The sequence below is a fragment of the Aplidium turbinatum genome, chromosome 12, assembly GCF_918807975.1.
Source record: "Aplidium turbinatum chromosome 12, kaAplTurb1.1, whole genome shotgun sequence".
Lineage (NCBI taxonomy): Eukaryota > Metazoa > Chordata > Ascidiacea > Aplousobranchia > Polyclinidae > Aplidium > Aplidium turbinatum.
In genome coordinates, this window is record NC_137483.1 from 15,252,610 (window position 1) to 15,265,415 (window position 12,806).

The 12,806-nt window shown below is 37.4% G+C and overlaps 1 protein-coding gene across 1 annotated transcript; it reads left to right on the forward strand.

Moving 5' to 3' along the window:
• Positions 1-4,585: 4,585 nt before the first annotated feature.
• LOC145781176 (GATOR1 complex protein NPRL3-like) lies at positions 4,586-7,869 on the forward strand. Its single transcript, XM_082592952.1, has one exon. The coding sequence runs from the start codon at positions 4,586-4,588 to the stop codon at positions 6,281-6,283; it is 1,698 nt and encodes a 565-aa protein (XP_082449078.1). The 3' UTR covers positions 6,284-7,869.
• The last annotated feature ends 4,937 nt before the right edge of the window (positions 7,870-12,806 follow it).

Consider the following 12,806-nt stretch of genomic DNA (forward strand, 5'->3'; position numbering starts at 1 on the left):
TTAGGACTAAACAAAAAAAATAGTTCAAGGCTAGTCTACCAGACTAATTTGCAGACAACCAACCTTCCCAAACCTAAACCCTGGTAACCTTCCAATATAAAAGATTTACTGACATATGAAAAACTTCTCTGCTTCTAAAAATAGAAAAGCATGTTGCACTACAGAAAGAAAAAACTTCAATCAACAGTGCTTGATACAGAGTACATTAAACTATTATCATAAAGTCATGAACTGACAATAAATGAAATTCTTAGCAGAGAATTAGAAATTGTTTGCCCCTTCCTGATTTGCGTTTGTTTCGTATTTATTTTCAAAGCTGCCAAATACCCATTCATTGATTTCCCAGACAAGTTACAAAATTTCCCCAATGCATTTCGGTTTATTTTTAATTTGTTACGATCACATCCAAAAAAATACGTACCAGCGCAACAGAGGTTTAACAAAAGACAAAAGCAACAAACAAAATAACGTCAAGACATGCTTCAAACCAAAACAAAATAGTTAACTGAACTACTTGTCAGGGTCGCCACATTTTGTGGCACTGTAATTATAGGTTACGACAACCAGACATTTGATAAGAAAATATCAGTGATGTACGCGCATACAAAAAATATTGACGCCGTCAGCGCAAACGCAAACGTTCGAAAAACCATACGCCGTATGCGTCAACGTAACTTGTAAAAAAAGTTGGCGGCGTCAGCGTTAGTGCATACACTAGCGTAAACTAATTTTGTTTGCTAGGTGCCAAACATTCACACGGTCAGGCCCGGATTTAGGGGGGGCAGAGGGGGCAGTTGCCCCAGGCCCCCCGACTTTTGAAGGGCCCCCTATGTGGAAAAAATGTGATTTTGTGTTATTTTATTCCTTTGGACCTTTAAAGTTTCTGCAAAATGCTGTGCAGTAGGCTACTAGACTGATGCTACTGTAGACATAGAGATGGTTTTTACGCGCCGTAGGCGCGAAAAATTTTTTTGCACGGGGGCCCCCCGATCTAAAAGTGCCCCGGGCCCCCCCATCAGCTAAATCCGGCCCTGCACACGGTATAAACCACTCGAAACAAACAAGTTTTATTTTGAATTTCCATGAAGAAACACAAGCATCTGAAAGTGTTGATCTGACATTTTGCTGTGTTTTGGTTCCAATATGTCTTTGCCCATTGCAAACATTCTTCCAACTGCAGCGTTGGAAGGTATTGGCGTGTTGTAGCGAAAAAAAATACATTAAAAAGTATGCGTTGACGCTATGCGCTAAAAAACCGTGAAAACTTTACGGCGTAGCTTCTAGCGCAAACTATTCAAAAAATGTGGCCGCAAGCGTTAGCGTAAACAAAAAGTCTACGCCGCAAGTCTGTGGCGTAGAATTTGCGGCGTATACGTACATCTCTGGAAAATATCATCTGAAGTTTAGCAGCGTGAAAAAAGTTCTGTTAATTTAGTAGTGTAAAATATACTACACAATATTAATCATTATAGTTGTTATTAAGTATGACACCTTTGAAGATGATACGTCATCCGGTATTTGAGTGCTGATCAACACTTTTTTGCAAATAAAATTAACAATTTTTACCAACCGGAAAAATATGAAAATATGTTGCAGAATTATTGCTTGGTTCATCACGTCCAAGACGGACCTATATTCTTTATAATTATTTTTTATGGTAGCCTACTTTTTTCGTTATCTTTTGCTTAAGTGGCTGCTAAACTAAAACAAACAAAAAACAAGTTACATCTGCCACATGCAGAACTTTGGTCACAATTAAAACTAATTTAACTAGCGTCCTTCAACCATTGAATGAAACTGCTGAAAATAAAATGTGAACTAGAAGTTCCTTGTTTCAAACAGACCGTGTCTACCAAAAGGTGACATGAAAATTTAATTGCTACGTAAGTTATCATGAAGGTGAAAAAGCACTACTGTGCTTGCAACACCATTATTATTATAAAACAATCCGTAACATTTTACAAATTTAAAAATAAAATCATTTTGGCAAGTGGCAACTCATATGTTGCCAGAAGTAGAATTTGGTCTCCTAGTTGGGAAAACTTTCAAGAAGTTAGGGACTAGGCACAAGTCAAGTTAGTTCATTAGTTTCTCTAGGGCCATATCACAAACAAGAAACAAGCATAGTGATTTAAAATGTAAGCTACTACGATAATGTAACAACAATCTATAATATACACAAACATGGAAAGTCAGAGGATAGTATTGATTTCATGATTTGTTGGGGTGAAGCAGATCACAAACTACGGTTAGTATTCTTGCTCAGATTATAAAAAGCACCGGTACCCGTATTACTCTGCGATTCAGAGGTGCGATAATACGATAAATATCTTGCTATATGCGATATACCATATAGCGCTACTCCACTCTAGTACAGTCTGCCCCAATAGCTCAGTTGGTTAGCGCATGACTTCATGAACAAAGAAGCTTCAAGATCAAGCAGCGCTGTTTCGACTCTCGGGGTGTGCGCTTGAGCAACGGACTGCATTCCATTCAGCGGCATCTAATGGATGGAATAATTCCCCGGCAACAAAACTTCAACAATCGGAAACTTCACTTGGTTAGTCTCGGTGACCAGGCCTGTGTCAATGATTCAAAGCCTCTACAAATATGCGAAACTGCCAGGATTAAGCTCTGCAAGAAGATTTCCCAGTCTGAGGATAAAGATTCAATCAAACAACAATCAGAAACTTCACTCTGTCAATCTCGGTAACCGGCCCTGCGTCAAGAGCCTCTTCAACTACAGTATATGCGAAACTACCAGGAATAACCTAGTATCAAGGCTTTGTCAGTCCGAGGATAAAGATTCAAAACCAACCAACCTATAGTATGTGCAAATTGTACATGTACGATAATACAGTGATAAAATAAAAGTTAATCTAAAATTAAGAAATAAAAATCTGAACTCCTAAACTCATACCGGTATGGCATACTATGCCAGCTTTGCGAGATCATTTATTTTTAGTATATATATATAGCTTTGGTAGAGAGATAACTTTTGAATACCATAGACCAGTGGTTCCCAACCTTTTGGGCTTACGGCACCCTAGAGAAGAGAAAGATATTTTGTGGCACCCCTGCAGCAGTTTGTTAGAACAAACCTTAACTGTTTCATACCAAGGACTTTGAAAAATGGTATTCATAATCATAGCTTCTCTGCTTGACTTTTAGCTCTAGTGCAGTGTGGAGAAAAGTGGATATGTTCGCTTGTTGTGCCTTTAGGAAAGCCAATTAACAATAACAACATCACAAATCAACATAAAGCAATACAGAAGTTTTATTATGAGAATGAATGCCATTCTGAAATAGCATTTTGAAAAGAAAGCAAAGTAGGCTATAGTTTAATTATTTCAAAGTCAGTGTGAAATTTGATCTTAGTTTTATGTTAAAGGTGCACATTCAATGAAGCTACTCTCAGTTCTTTTTTGACTATAAGCAGCTTTTAATTTTTCTGTTTTGATGTTTGTCAAAACGGGAAATCCAATCTCACACAGGCATGATTAGGAAAACTGTAGTAAAATCACCAATGCCTTGCCTCCAATGCAATACTTGTTTTGAATTCTTATCCAGAACTTATGAAGCAGCACCTTCCTGTGCATGAGCTTCATATTTCTGTCGCTACGCATGTCTGTTAGTTTTCCTCCCTCTTTGAGATTCAAAATAGCATGAGAAAGAACCCATGCATATAGTTTTCTGTTCACATCTTTGGAAAATAATTCTCAACTTATTCTACAAAGATTCGAGATGCTGTGTAATTAATGGAAGGACTTCTCTGTTTTTTGTTTTGGAAATATTGAAGACAGATAAAAAAATGAATATGAGAAATAATTTGCGGCACCCAGAGTATTATAAATGGCACCTCAGGGTGTCGTGGCACCCCGGTTGGGAACCACTGCCATAGACAGATACCAGTAATTGATAGCAAATTGATAGGATTGAATTGCATATTCAAAAACAATACATAAAATAAAAGATAACATTTATAATAATTCAAAAACGAAACATAAAATAAAAGATACCGGTAACATTTATCTTTTATTTTACGAAGTGGCTATTTTTACCCACTTGTTGCCATGGTTACAGTCAGGTGTTGCCAGAATTAGGATTAGAGTTAGGAAGGGTTAAGGTATGGGTTAGAGTTGGGAATAAGGTTAGGTTTTGATCTGTGCCCACGACTAAAAAAAATTCCAAAATACAAGTTTTTGTTTTCAACAGCTTTAAAATTTTCTCAAATTAGGGCAGAATTCCTTATCTGGCACCACTATATAGTGTACAAACTGTACAATAGATGCTTTGTGTGTAGTCTCCACATCCACAATTTAACTTGCCTCTCGCTTTGAAAAGATGTGAGTTTCTAAGTGGTAGGTAGTTGGTTTGATGCTGTTTTGCATCCAACTGGTGTAGAATAAATTATTATAATTAAGCAGTTGGTATTAGAGTATGTCCGATTGTCCATACATATGGTCATTGAGCTTAAAATCAATATAAATATAAATAAATAAATTTATGTTTTAGTGGGAGTACTGGTTATGAAGAAAACTTCATGTTTTTGTAAAATACTGTGAAAGCTTCTTGTTACGTCATCATGGAATGTGATCCACCTTGGTGTCCTCTTGCCATTATGCTTTCTATGTATGGCAGCAGAATCAGTAGCAAACTGCTGTTCAAGTATCCTTTTGAAACCACCCGGTATAGCCAAACGTCATTACTCTCTTACAAGCAATTAACGTCATCGACGTACCATTTAAATCAATCGCATCAATGGTCAAGCAAGGCAACTGACTTGGAAAGTGAAGTTGATAGTGACATAGAAAGAGATGAAGCTGAGCAATATTTAGGATTTTCCGACGACATACTTGGTCAAATTTCTTGTCCAGGGAATTCAAAGATTTGTGGACAAAAATTTGATGTAAAAATTAATGGCTTGAGATTTGTAGGATTTCCACTAATGCTTGAACATGACAACACTCAAAATATTTTTTGTCAACCTAAATACTTGACAAAGTTCCAAAATTCAGAAAAAGGATCTTCAAACAATGGTGATGGCTCGGATATCACAGTCATGTCTTTCAATATAGTTTTTGTTCTGAAAACAACTGCTGACTATTCAGTAGTTGAATGCTATCAACAGTTAGCTGCTAAAGTGGGAATTGGTTTAAGATTTGAAGAAAAACGAGATGGGTATATGACGCGACAAACACGTTCGATTTTACACATTCATGATGAAGAAACTGACGATGCCAATGAAAAACCTTATAGAAAAATTTTAGAAAAGAGTACTCTTGCAAAAAATCTTCAGTATGTATTTGACTCGTTGCAAAAAACAGGAATCATCAATCTGAGCCTGAATGATAATCTCTGCATCACATTCTGTCTGTATCACAAAGTGCATAACCCTTGTTTTGTTGCTGACAACTGCAAACCGGTTGATGTTGCTACAATAGAAGGTTGTTTGAAGAAAATCCAACCCTTTCATGGATTGCTGGTATACGATATTAAAGATGTGTGGGCGTCCCTTAATGATTACTGTTCTATGTCCATTGTGAAATTTCTTGGAGTATACAACCCAGTGAAATCACTGCAGACCTTATCAACTGATGCAGAAATTGCCTTAAATCATGTCTACACAATAGCACGGCATTTAGTATTATGGGGTAAGGCATGTATTATATACCCTTTGTGTGAGACGAATGTCTACGTACTTGCACCATCTGCTTCTATACATTACCAGTCAAAGTTCATGAAACTATTCAGCAAACGCTTTCAGCTTAACCTGACTGAAGTTTTGTCATACTTCTCCACACCAATTCGACTGGGAGATTATCAATCACCAACTGGTCCGTTCTTCGGCAATGAGACAAAACTTGTGGAAATTTTAATTTGGATGCTGCAGCATAGATTCTTAGTGCAACATCACACTTACGTGTATTTTCTTCCACCAAACAGTACTCTCTTCACCGGTGAGATGAATGGAATTATAAAAAAGAACCTTCTAAAAATATTTGAAAACTCAACACCAGATGTGCCTGTTGAATTTAACCATTTACCCAAACCATGTCGGAATGTGCTAAGTACGATCGAAGCAGCTCAGAATTCAGAAGATTTGATGCTTTTTTTAAGACTGCTGAAGTACTTTGATGGTGCACATCACTTGGAAGAAATGATGTACCGCGAAAATCTATTGAGATTAGAACTTATCACCATTCTTGACAAGTTTAAGCCAGTGTTATTAACCTGTGTAAGAGAGGATAGCATTGCTTCCGCATTTTGCATGCCAAAATAATTGCATCAAAAGCGACAACTAACCATATAGTCACGTGACATAAGCAATCCCTTTCAGCTCAAGTAATGGGCTGCTTCAATGAAAGGCTCACTTTCTTACTGTTCTTTACCCTTTTTTATGACGTGTGTTAACAACCATAGCTACACTAATATCTTGATTCTGAAAACTTTCCGAGGGTGTCATATCCCAGCCAGTAAATCTGGTCTTTTTTATGTTGATTCTTCATTGGCAGACGTTGAATCAACACAAAAAAGCAGTGGTGTACTAATTGGAATTATATTTGAACAGCTCCTGTTTCTGTCTGGCGTTATTCGTTTCTGCCGAAGCTTATTGTGTCTTTGTATTCTTGATTCTGTCTCGCTCTTTGAATTTATGATTAGACGCCAGTTTGGTCTTGTTTCGGTTGTCTACCAAGTAAAGATCTTGCATCGTTATGTAAAGTAAAACGAGTACTGTATATACTCAAAGTGAATTTATGCATAACCAGAGGTGTAGTGCTATTTTTTTAGGCACCGGAGTTCTGCTGGGCATTTTGGTTTTAACATTTATAAAATAGCGAACACATTTACTGGTACCAGTTTCGGATGTCTAACGTAGAGTTGGTGATGCGGAGCCCTGGCAAAACTACACTGGGCCTAAGGAAATTCTTCGCTAATGAAACGAAAAAAAAATAGAGAACACGATTAAGAGATTTTTGTCGATGCAAAATGTTGTTTTGAAATATATTTATTTTTAACTCTTGTAAGCTTTATTAATAAATCTTTGAAGATATGGTAAAAGGCCACGTAGCTCACTTGGAGTTTCATATCGCTTTTTGAGCGTTTCTTTGCAAACGCTTGTCGAACCTATACCACTTGGAATTTCGTTTCGGTATACACTCGAAACATAGAAGAATATAAGCATAATAAGAATCTCAGAACGGAGAAAATGCCGAAGATTCAGATTTAAGATGATTCTGCGTAAAGTTTTCAAAAGATTTAACAATTATAACGAAATGAGAGAATGCATTCCTACCGATATCCCCTTCCCTCGGTATTACGCTTTAATCATGCTCCCACGAGTTCCACCTGGCTTCATGAAGACGACAAATGACAAACTCCCCAGTCTGCGGTGAGACTATTTCATTCAATGATTTTGTTGTGACGCAAAAATTTTGGTCACCATTTCAATTGGATTCGAATTACATTTTTTGTGAAAATTTTCGTTTCAAGCAGCTGTGTTTTATGTACATTATTGTTGCACTTTGTTTATGCTTCAGCAATTAATTTTTACAATCATTAAATTTTTTGAAATGTTTTGTCCCGTTTATGCTTAAAGACAAAGAAAATTTTGTTCGCGTAAGATTTGCGTGTAAACATACAGTTTTTTAAATGTTTATCATTTTCAACGTTTACAACTTATTGCGAAAGCTCAAGTGGGCTAAGTGTTTGAAGTTTGGTGAAAAAAAAACGACACCAAGTCTCCATGGTCAACCAGTAGACCCATTTAAACACCATTCCCCCAACATTCAGTTTGATAAGTATGACGTTGATTGCTATGAACATGTTTACTAGCCTACTAGTAGCTTACTCTTGATCACAGAGCTCTTGATGCATTTTTTCTTTCCAACACTACAATTCAAGCGAGCACAATGAAGGATTATAACTTACAATACAAAATCACGTTTGAAAGTAATTTATAATTTTGTCGGAGCTGCCAAAAGGAATTTGCTAAATATTCCTCTGTAAAAGAACAACAGTTCCTTTGCAGTTTTACATTCGAGGTCAGGAGTCCAAAGAGCTTGATGTTGAATGATGATGATGGTGGTGGTGCCTTGATGGGTCCAATAAAGAATTCTTTGATGCTGGTCCTTCGCCCAGCTTGTTGCTTTGTACAAAGTGCTGCTTCGACTGTTTGGCACTTTTGTAGAGCACCTGAGAGCTCTCCATCAACCTTGAATACGAATCTTCTGTTTCTCGAGTAGTTTTTCTCAAGTCAGCTAAAGTTTCCATTTTTTGTCCGATGTGATAATTGACGCTGGCTAACTTATCTGTTAGGTGGCGGATGTCGTTTTGCAACTTCCGCTTTTCAGTGTCTGCCTCTCGAAGTTCTTTCGAAAGTCGGGATTCCTGCTCTTTCATTTGAACGATACACTTTTGGACTTCGGCAGCATAGACCTCCGGATGGAGAGAGCTTTGAGCGGATTCATTTGATTTCATAGACATGGAGCAATTTTCGGTTTTTTGCGCATGAGGAAACGGCTTGGTAATTATTTTGCAATGCGCCTACCCTACGTCTATTTGTAGTAGGCTAGTCTGTTTAATGAATACTGGAATTACTTTTACCCACTCCTACTGCATATGCTGCAGTTTAATTTACTTTTCACTTTTTCTTCCTAGGACCTTTTATGATCAAATAAACTTAATTATTATAACTCGTCGACGTATAAACATATTACGTTTTTACACGTTTTCCTAGGGGAATCAGCCTTTGATCAAAAAATAAAAAGCCCAAATTGTAGATAGGCTACTAAAGTCGTGTTCAGCAAACGCTTCGAAAACTAAACTGTCTTCATCTTCAGTGCCATTAAATGGCACTGTGCTCGTTAACTTGATAACTAGCCTCTGGTGTAGTAAAAGTTGTAATCTTGCGATATTTCCATTTGAAAACCTGTTTGCAGGCTCTTTTAGTTAACAGGCTATCGGGACACAGTCTCCTTCGTGATTCAGATTACAATTTAATTTCTTAAAAGTAATTATTTTATTTATGGGTTCGAAAACGCAAGTACCTTGAATTTATAATTGTACGAGTCTGTTCAGTCCTTATTCAAATAGATTCTACTTAAAAGTTTAACTGAAGATGATTTAACACAAGGGAATCATTTTTTAGCAACATATGCAACAAACCGAACCTTTTACAAGTCATGCAGACCGAATCTTTTACATCAAGCATTATTCACATTAGAGCTTGGCACCTGTCAAAAATATTTCTTTTCTTTATCTATTTACAAAATAAAAATTTTATGAGAAAAATTCTGGTGACTTGAATGTTGAGCTGGTGTCTTCATTTCAGTTGAAACTAATAAAAAAAAAACAATTGTTGCGTGATTTCGTTCAACGCTGACTGATTCATATGCACCTGGTTTAGGTAGTAGCCTACAGGCACTTTGACATAGGACAGTTTTCCTTGCGAATCAGCTGATTTCCGTCATGCGACTCAGTACGTGATATTCTGACCGATCTACTCGAAAGATTCTTGATACAAAGAAAATTAAGTGAATGTGTCGCCACAAGCAGCGTGGCCTAATGGGTTAAGGTTAGGGCAAGGGAATAGTCATTTCGATCGCGTGGGTTCGATTTCTACCCTCTGTTAATGTTCTTTTTTCTTCTGCAACTGAACTAAGTGCAAGAAGGATCATGACTGTAATCAATTGAGTTTATAAGGAAAGTTGTCCTACCTTTCTTAACCAATGCGGCGCAATGGTGGTAGCTGGTTCGCACGGAAAACTGTCCTATGTTAAAGTGACTACCCCTGGTTCACGCCTAAAAATATAACGATTCAATGCGTTTAGTTATTGGCCACATTTCTGTTTTGAAATTGATTCGTTTTTTTTTAAAAGAAAGTGATTTTATGCTATAGGAAATTAGGAACCAACTGTGTTAAAAGCGTCTGCAGTTTTGCTGCGGTCTTCATCCTCTCTAATAGATAAAATATCTAATAACTAGGCTAAAAAGTAATCTCAAATCTTACATAAGAAAATTACAGCCAAGCTTCGTAAGAAAATTACAGCCAAGTGTTAAAACTAGAATGTAGCCTAGGTCAAATCATTTAACCCTGCATAGGCTCCGTGGGAAAACATTTAGGCTACAAGAATGCGAACAGAACAATTAAAAAGTGGATGAAAAATTATTCAGATGCCACAAACAAAACCTCATTTTGTGGCTGAGGGTACCTTAGAGCTGCGTTTACTCAACAAAAAAACTTTAAAGTTGATGATATAGTTAGGCTATAAGTTAATCACAGCTTTTTTATTAAAACAAGCATTTTCAAATTTGCATTTTGAAATGCCATAACCTACCATGATTGATTTGTCCTATCATGGGCCAGTTTTCCACTGTCTTTAAACAAAAATCACGGCAACTTGATCGATCAAGGGAATCAATCTATATTTTAGAACGAAGCTTGATAGCCTACTTGGAATTCTGCATTGCCTACTTCCAGAGGCAGGGCCGTTGACAGAATTTCTCTCGGGCCCGGTACCAATTTATTTTCGGGCTCCCTTCATCGACAAAGTTATGAATAAAGGTTGTGAACAAACTTTTATTGATGTCGTTTAATCATGGTTATTTTACTTATTTAACAAATCTTGCGCAATCTTAAAATTTCTTGAACCGCAAAACTTACTATCTCTACCTAGCGGTTGCTTTATTGAACTTTTATTTGTCACATGGCGCTAGAGTATTACTTCCCGATTCCATTGATGTTTCACTGGTCATTTTAGGCTCACCAGAAGAGAATTTACAGCACTGCAGACAGTCAGAAAGTTTTTTATTTGATTTGGGAAAGGTGTTTGGGCCTAGGTCAAACACTTTCTGATTGCTGCAATCTGAAAAGCGGTTTTGGTCTAATTTTTAGTGCGGAAATAGGGATAGTAATCTTCTTACCTAGGTGCCATTTCAGTTTTTGAGTTTGAACAAATATTAGCCTGTTTATTTTGAAATTCGTGTTTCGGGTAATATTCGTGGTTAGGGAAATCACTATACTAGACTAAATTCTTATTTTACTGTTTGGTGGCAGAAGTGGCTATTTTACCACCAGAAAGCTGAAGTGGGCCCGGTACCCAGAAAGGGGCCCGGTAGCCTACTTTACCATCTGACGGCTGAAATGGCTGTTTTAACCTCTGATGGCAATTTCTTTAGATCTGATTATATTAAGATCTTGATAATATTTGAAGTCGCGGGGAATCTTTTAAATCCGGGCCCCCTAAATATTCCGGGCCGGGTCCAAAAGTACCACCTAGACCCCCTGTCAACGCCCCTGTCCAGAGGCTTTGCACCACTGACGCAGATTCTGTCATAATAAATCGGCATAAAAGCTTTCGCTTGTTGTTAAAGCATGGATGGTTAAAGTGTTATTGCCTGTAAATTTCCAAGCTACATTTCATCTACTCAGTGTTGCTAAAGAGAGACTTGTTCTTGAAATGCGTTTTCAGGCTCACACTGCTAGAGTTAAACCATCGTTGTTTAACCCCGCTGTTTCTTTTCGAGATGTCGGGTGCAATCGACCGAATAAACGGCTGGAAAGATGTAGAGTTAATTCATCTAACATTAGAAAGAAATTATTCATAAACAAATGCTCATTTTAAACAAAACTGATTTCACTTTAGCAACAAACGCACCACACTGATTCAGTTTCTCTTATTTTACTTTCTCTTGGTAGTTACCAAACACCAAATGGAAAAGTTATTGTTTATCAATTTTCAGCTTGCTGCGTTGTGATGAAATATATTGCACTTCGCACAGAGGACGTCAGTTTGACACCTGTCGAGAAACGGGGCTGTGTCTTGCACAAGACGCTTAATGATATGCTTGAATAAAACATTAACCTAAAAGGTTATGCTACAACGTTGTAAAGTAGCTTATACGACATCTTGCAAAAACGTTTTATAACTTTTTATTTAAACCGGCTGCAACAGCGGCGGCTACTGCCAATCCCTCGTATTTTGGATCTGCCACGCCTCCTAACTTTCCTGGATAAGATGCTCCATGTTCCTTAGTTTGATGAGGAGAGCGAGCGGATCCCACCAAGCACCTTTCTTCATCTTTTATAAAGTTGTTGTTGAGCGTTGAAAGATGGTTTCTGCTTTCTCTAACAGTCTTGTACAAGCTGTGTGACGTCTCGATGAGTTTTGAATATGAAGCTTCAGTCTCTTTAATCGACTTTTTTATTTCGTTGTCAAATTGAGTTTTTTGAGCCAAGCGGTAGTTCAGCTTCGCCAGCTTGCTTGTCAAATAGCGAATATCGACTTGAATTTTCCGTTTTTCAGCGTCAATTGAGTTGATTTCGGTGGACAATCTACGACGCTGTTCCTTCATTTGAGTCAGGCATTTCATGACCTCCGTAGCGTAGGTTTCGGGGTCGTTGCTATTCATCACGTCAAAAGATGGAAGGCTGTTATTGCTCATGTTGAATCCTACAAGCGGATTACGGTAGCCTAACTTAACCTAAATTCCTATGCTATGACTTAATTGCTTGCCTTAAACTTTATACCCACTTAACAAGGAAATGTTGAATATTAAAACTTCACTCTATGACTGCACAAACTAGAATATGACGTCACATAGAAGCATGCATGCCGTAATACAATACAATAGGAGACGGGTTTCCTAAACATTTGGCAGAAGCAGACCATCTGAAGATTAAATTCGAAGATGCAATTTCCAAGAGTAGGCTACCACTCAATTGCTTGTTTACTGGAGTCAAAAGAATTTGCTCATAATATACACAAATGAGGAAGGACACCTTGCGTGATCTGTAACTGCAG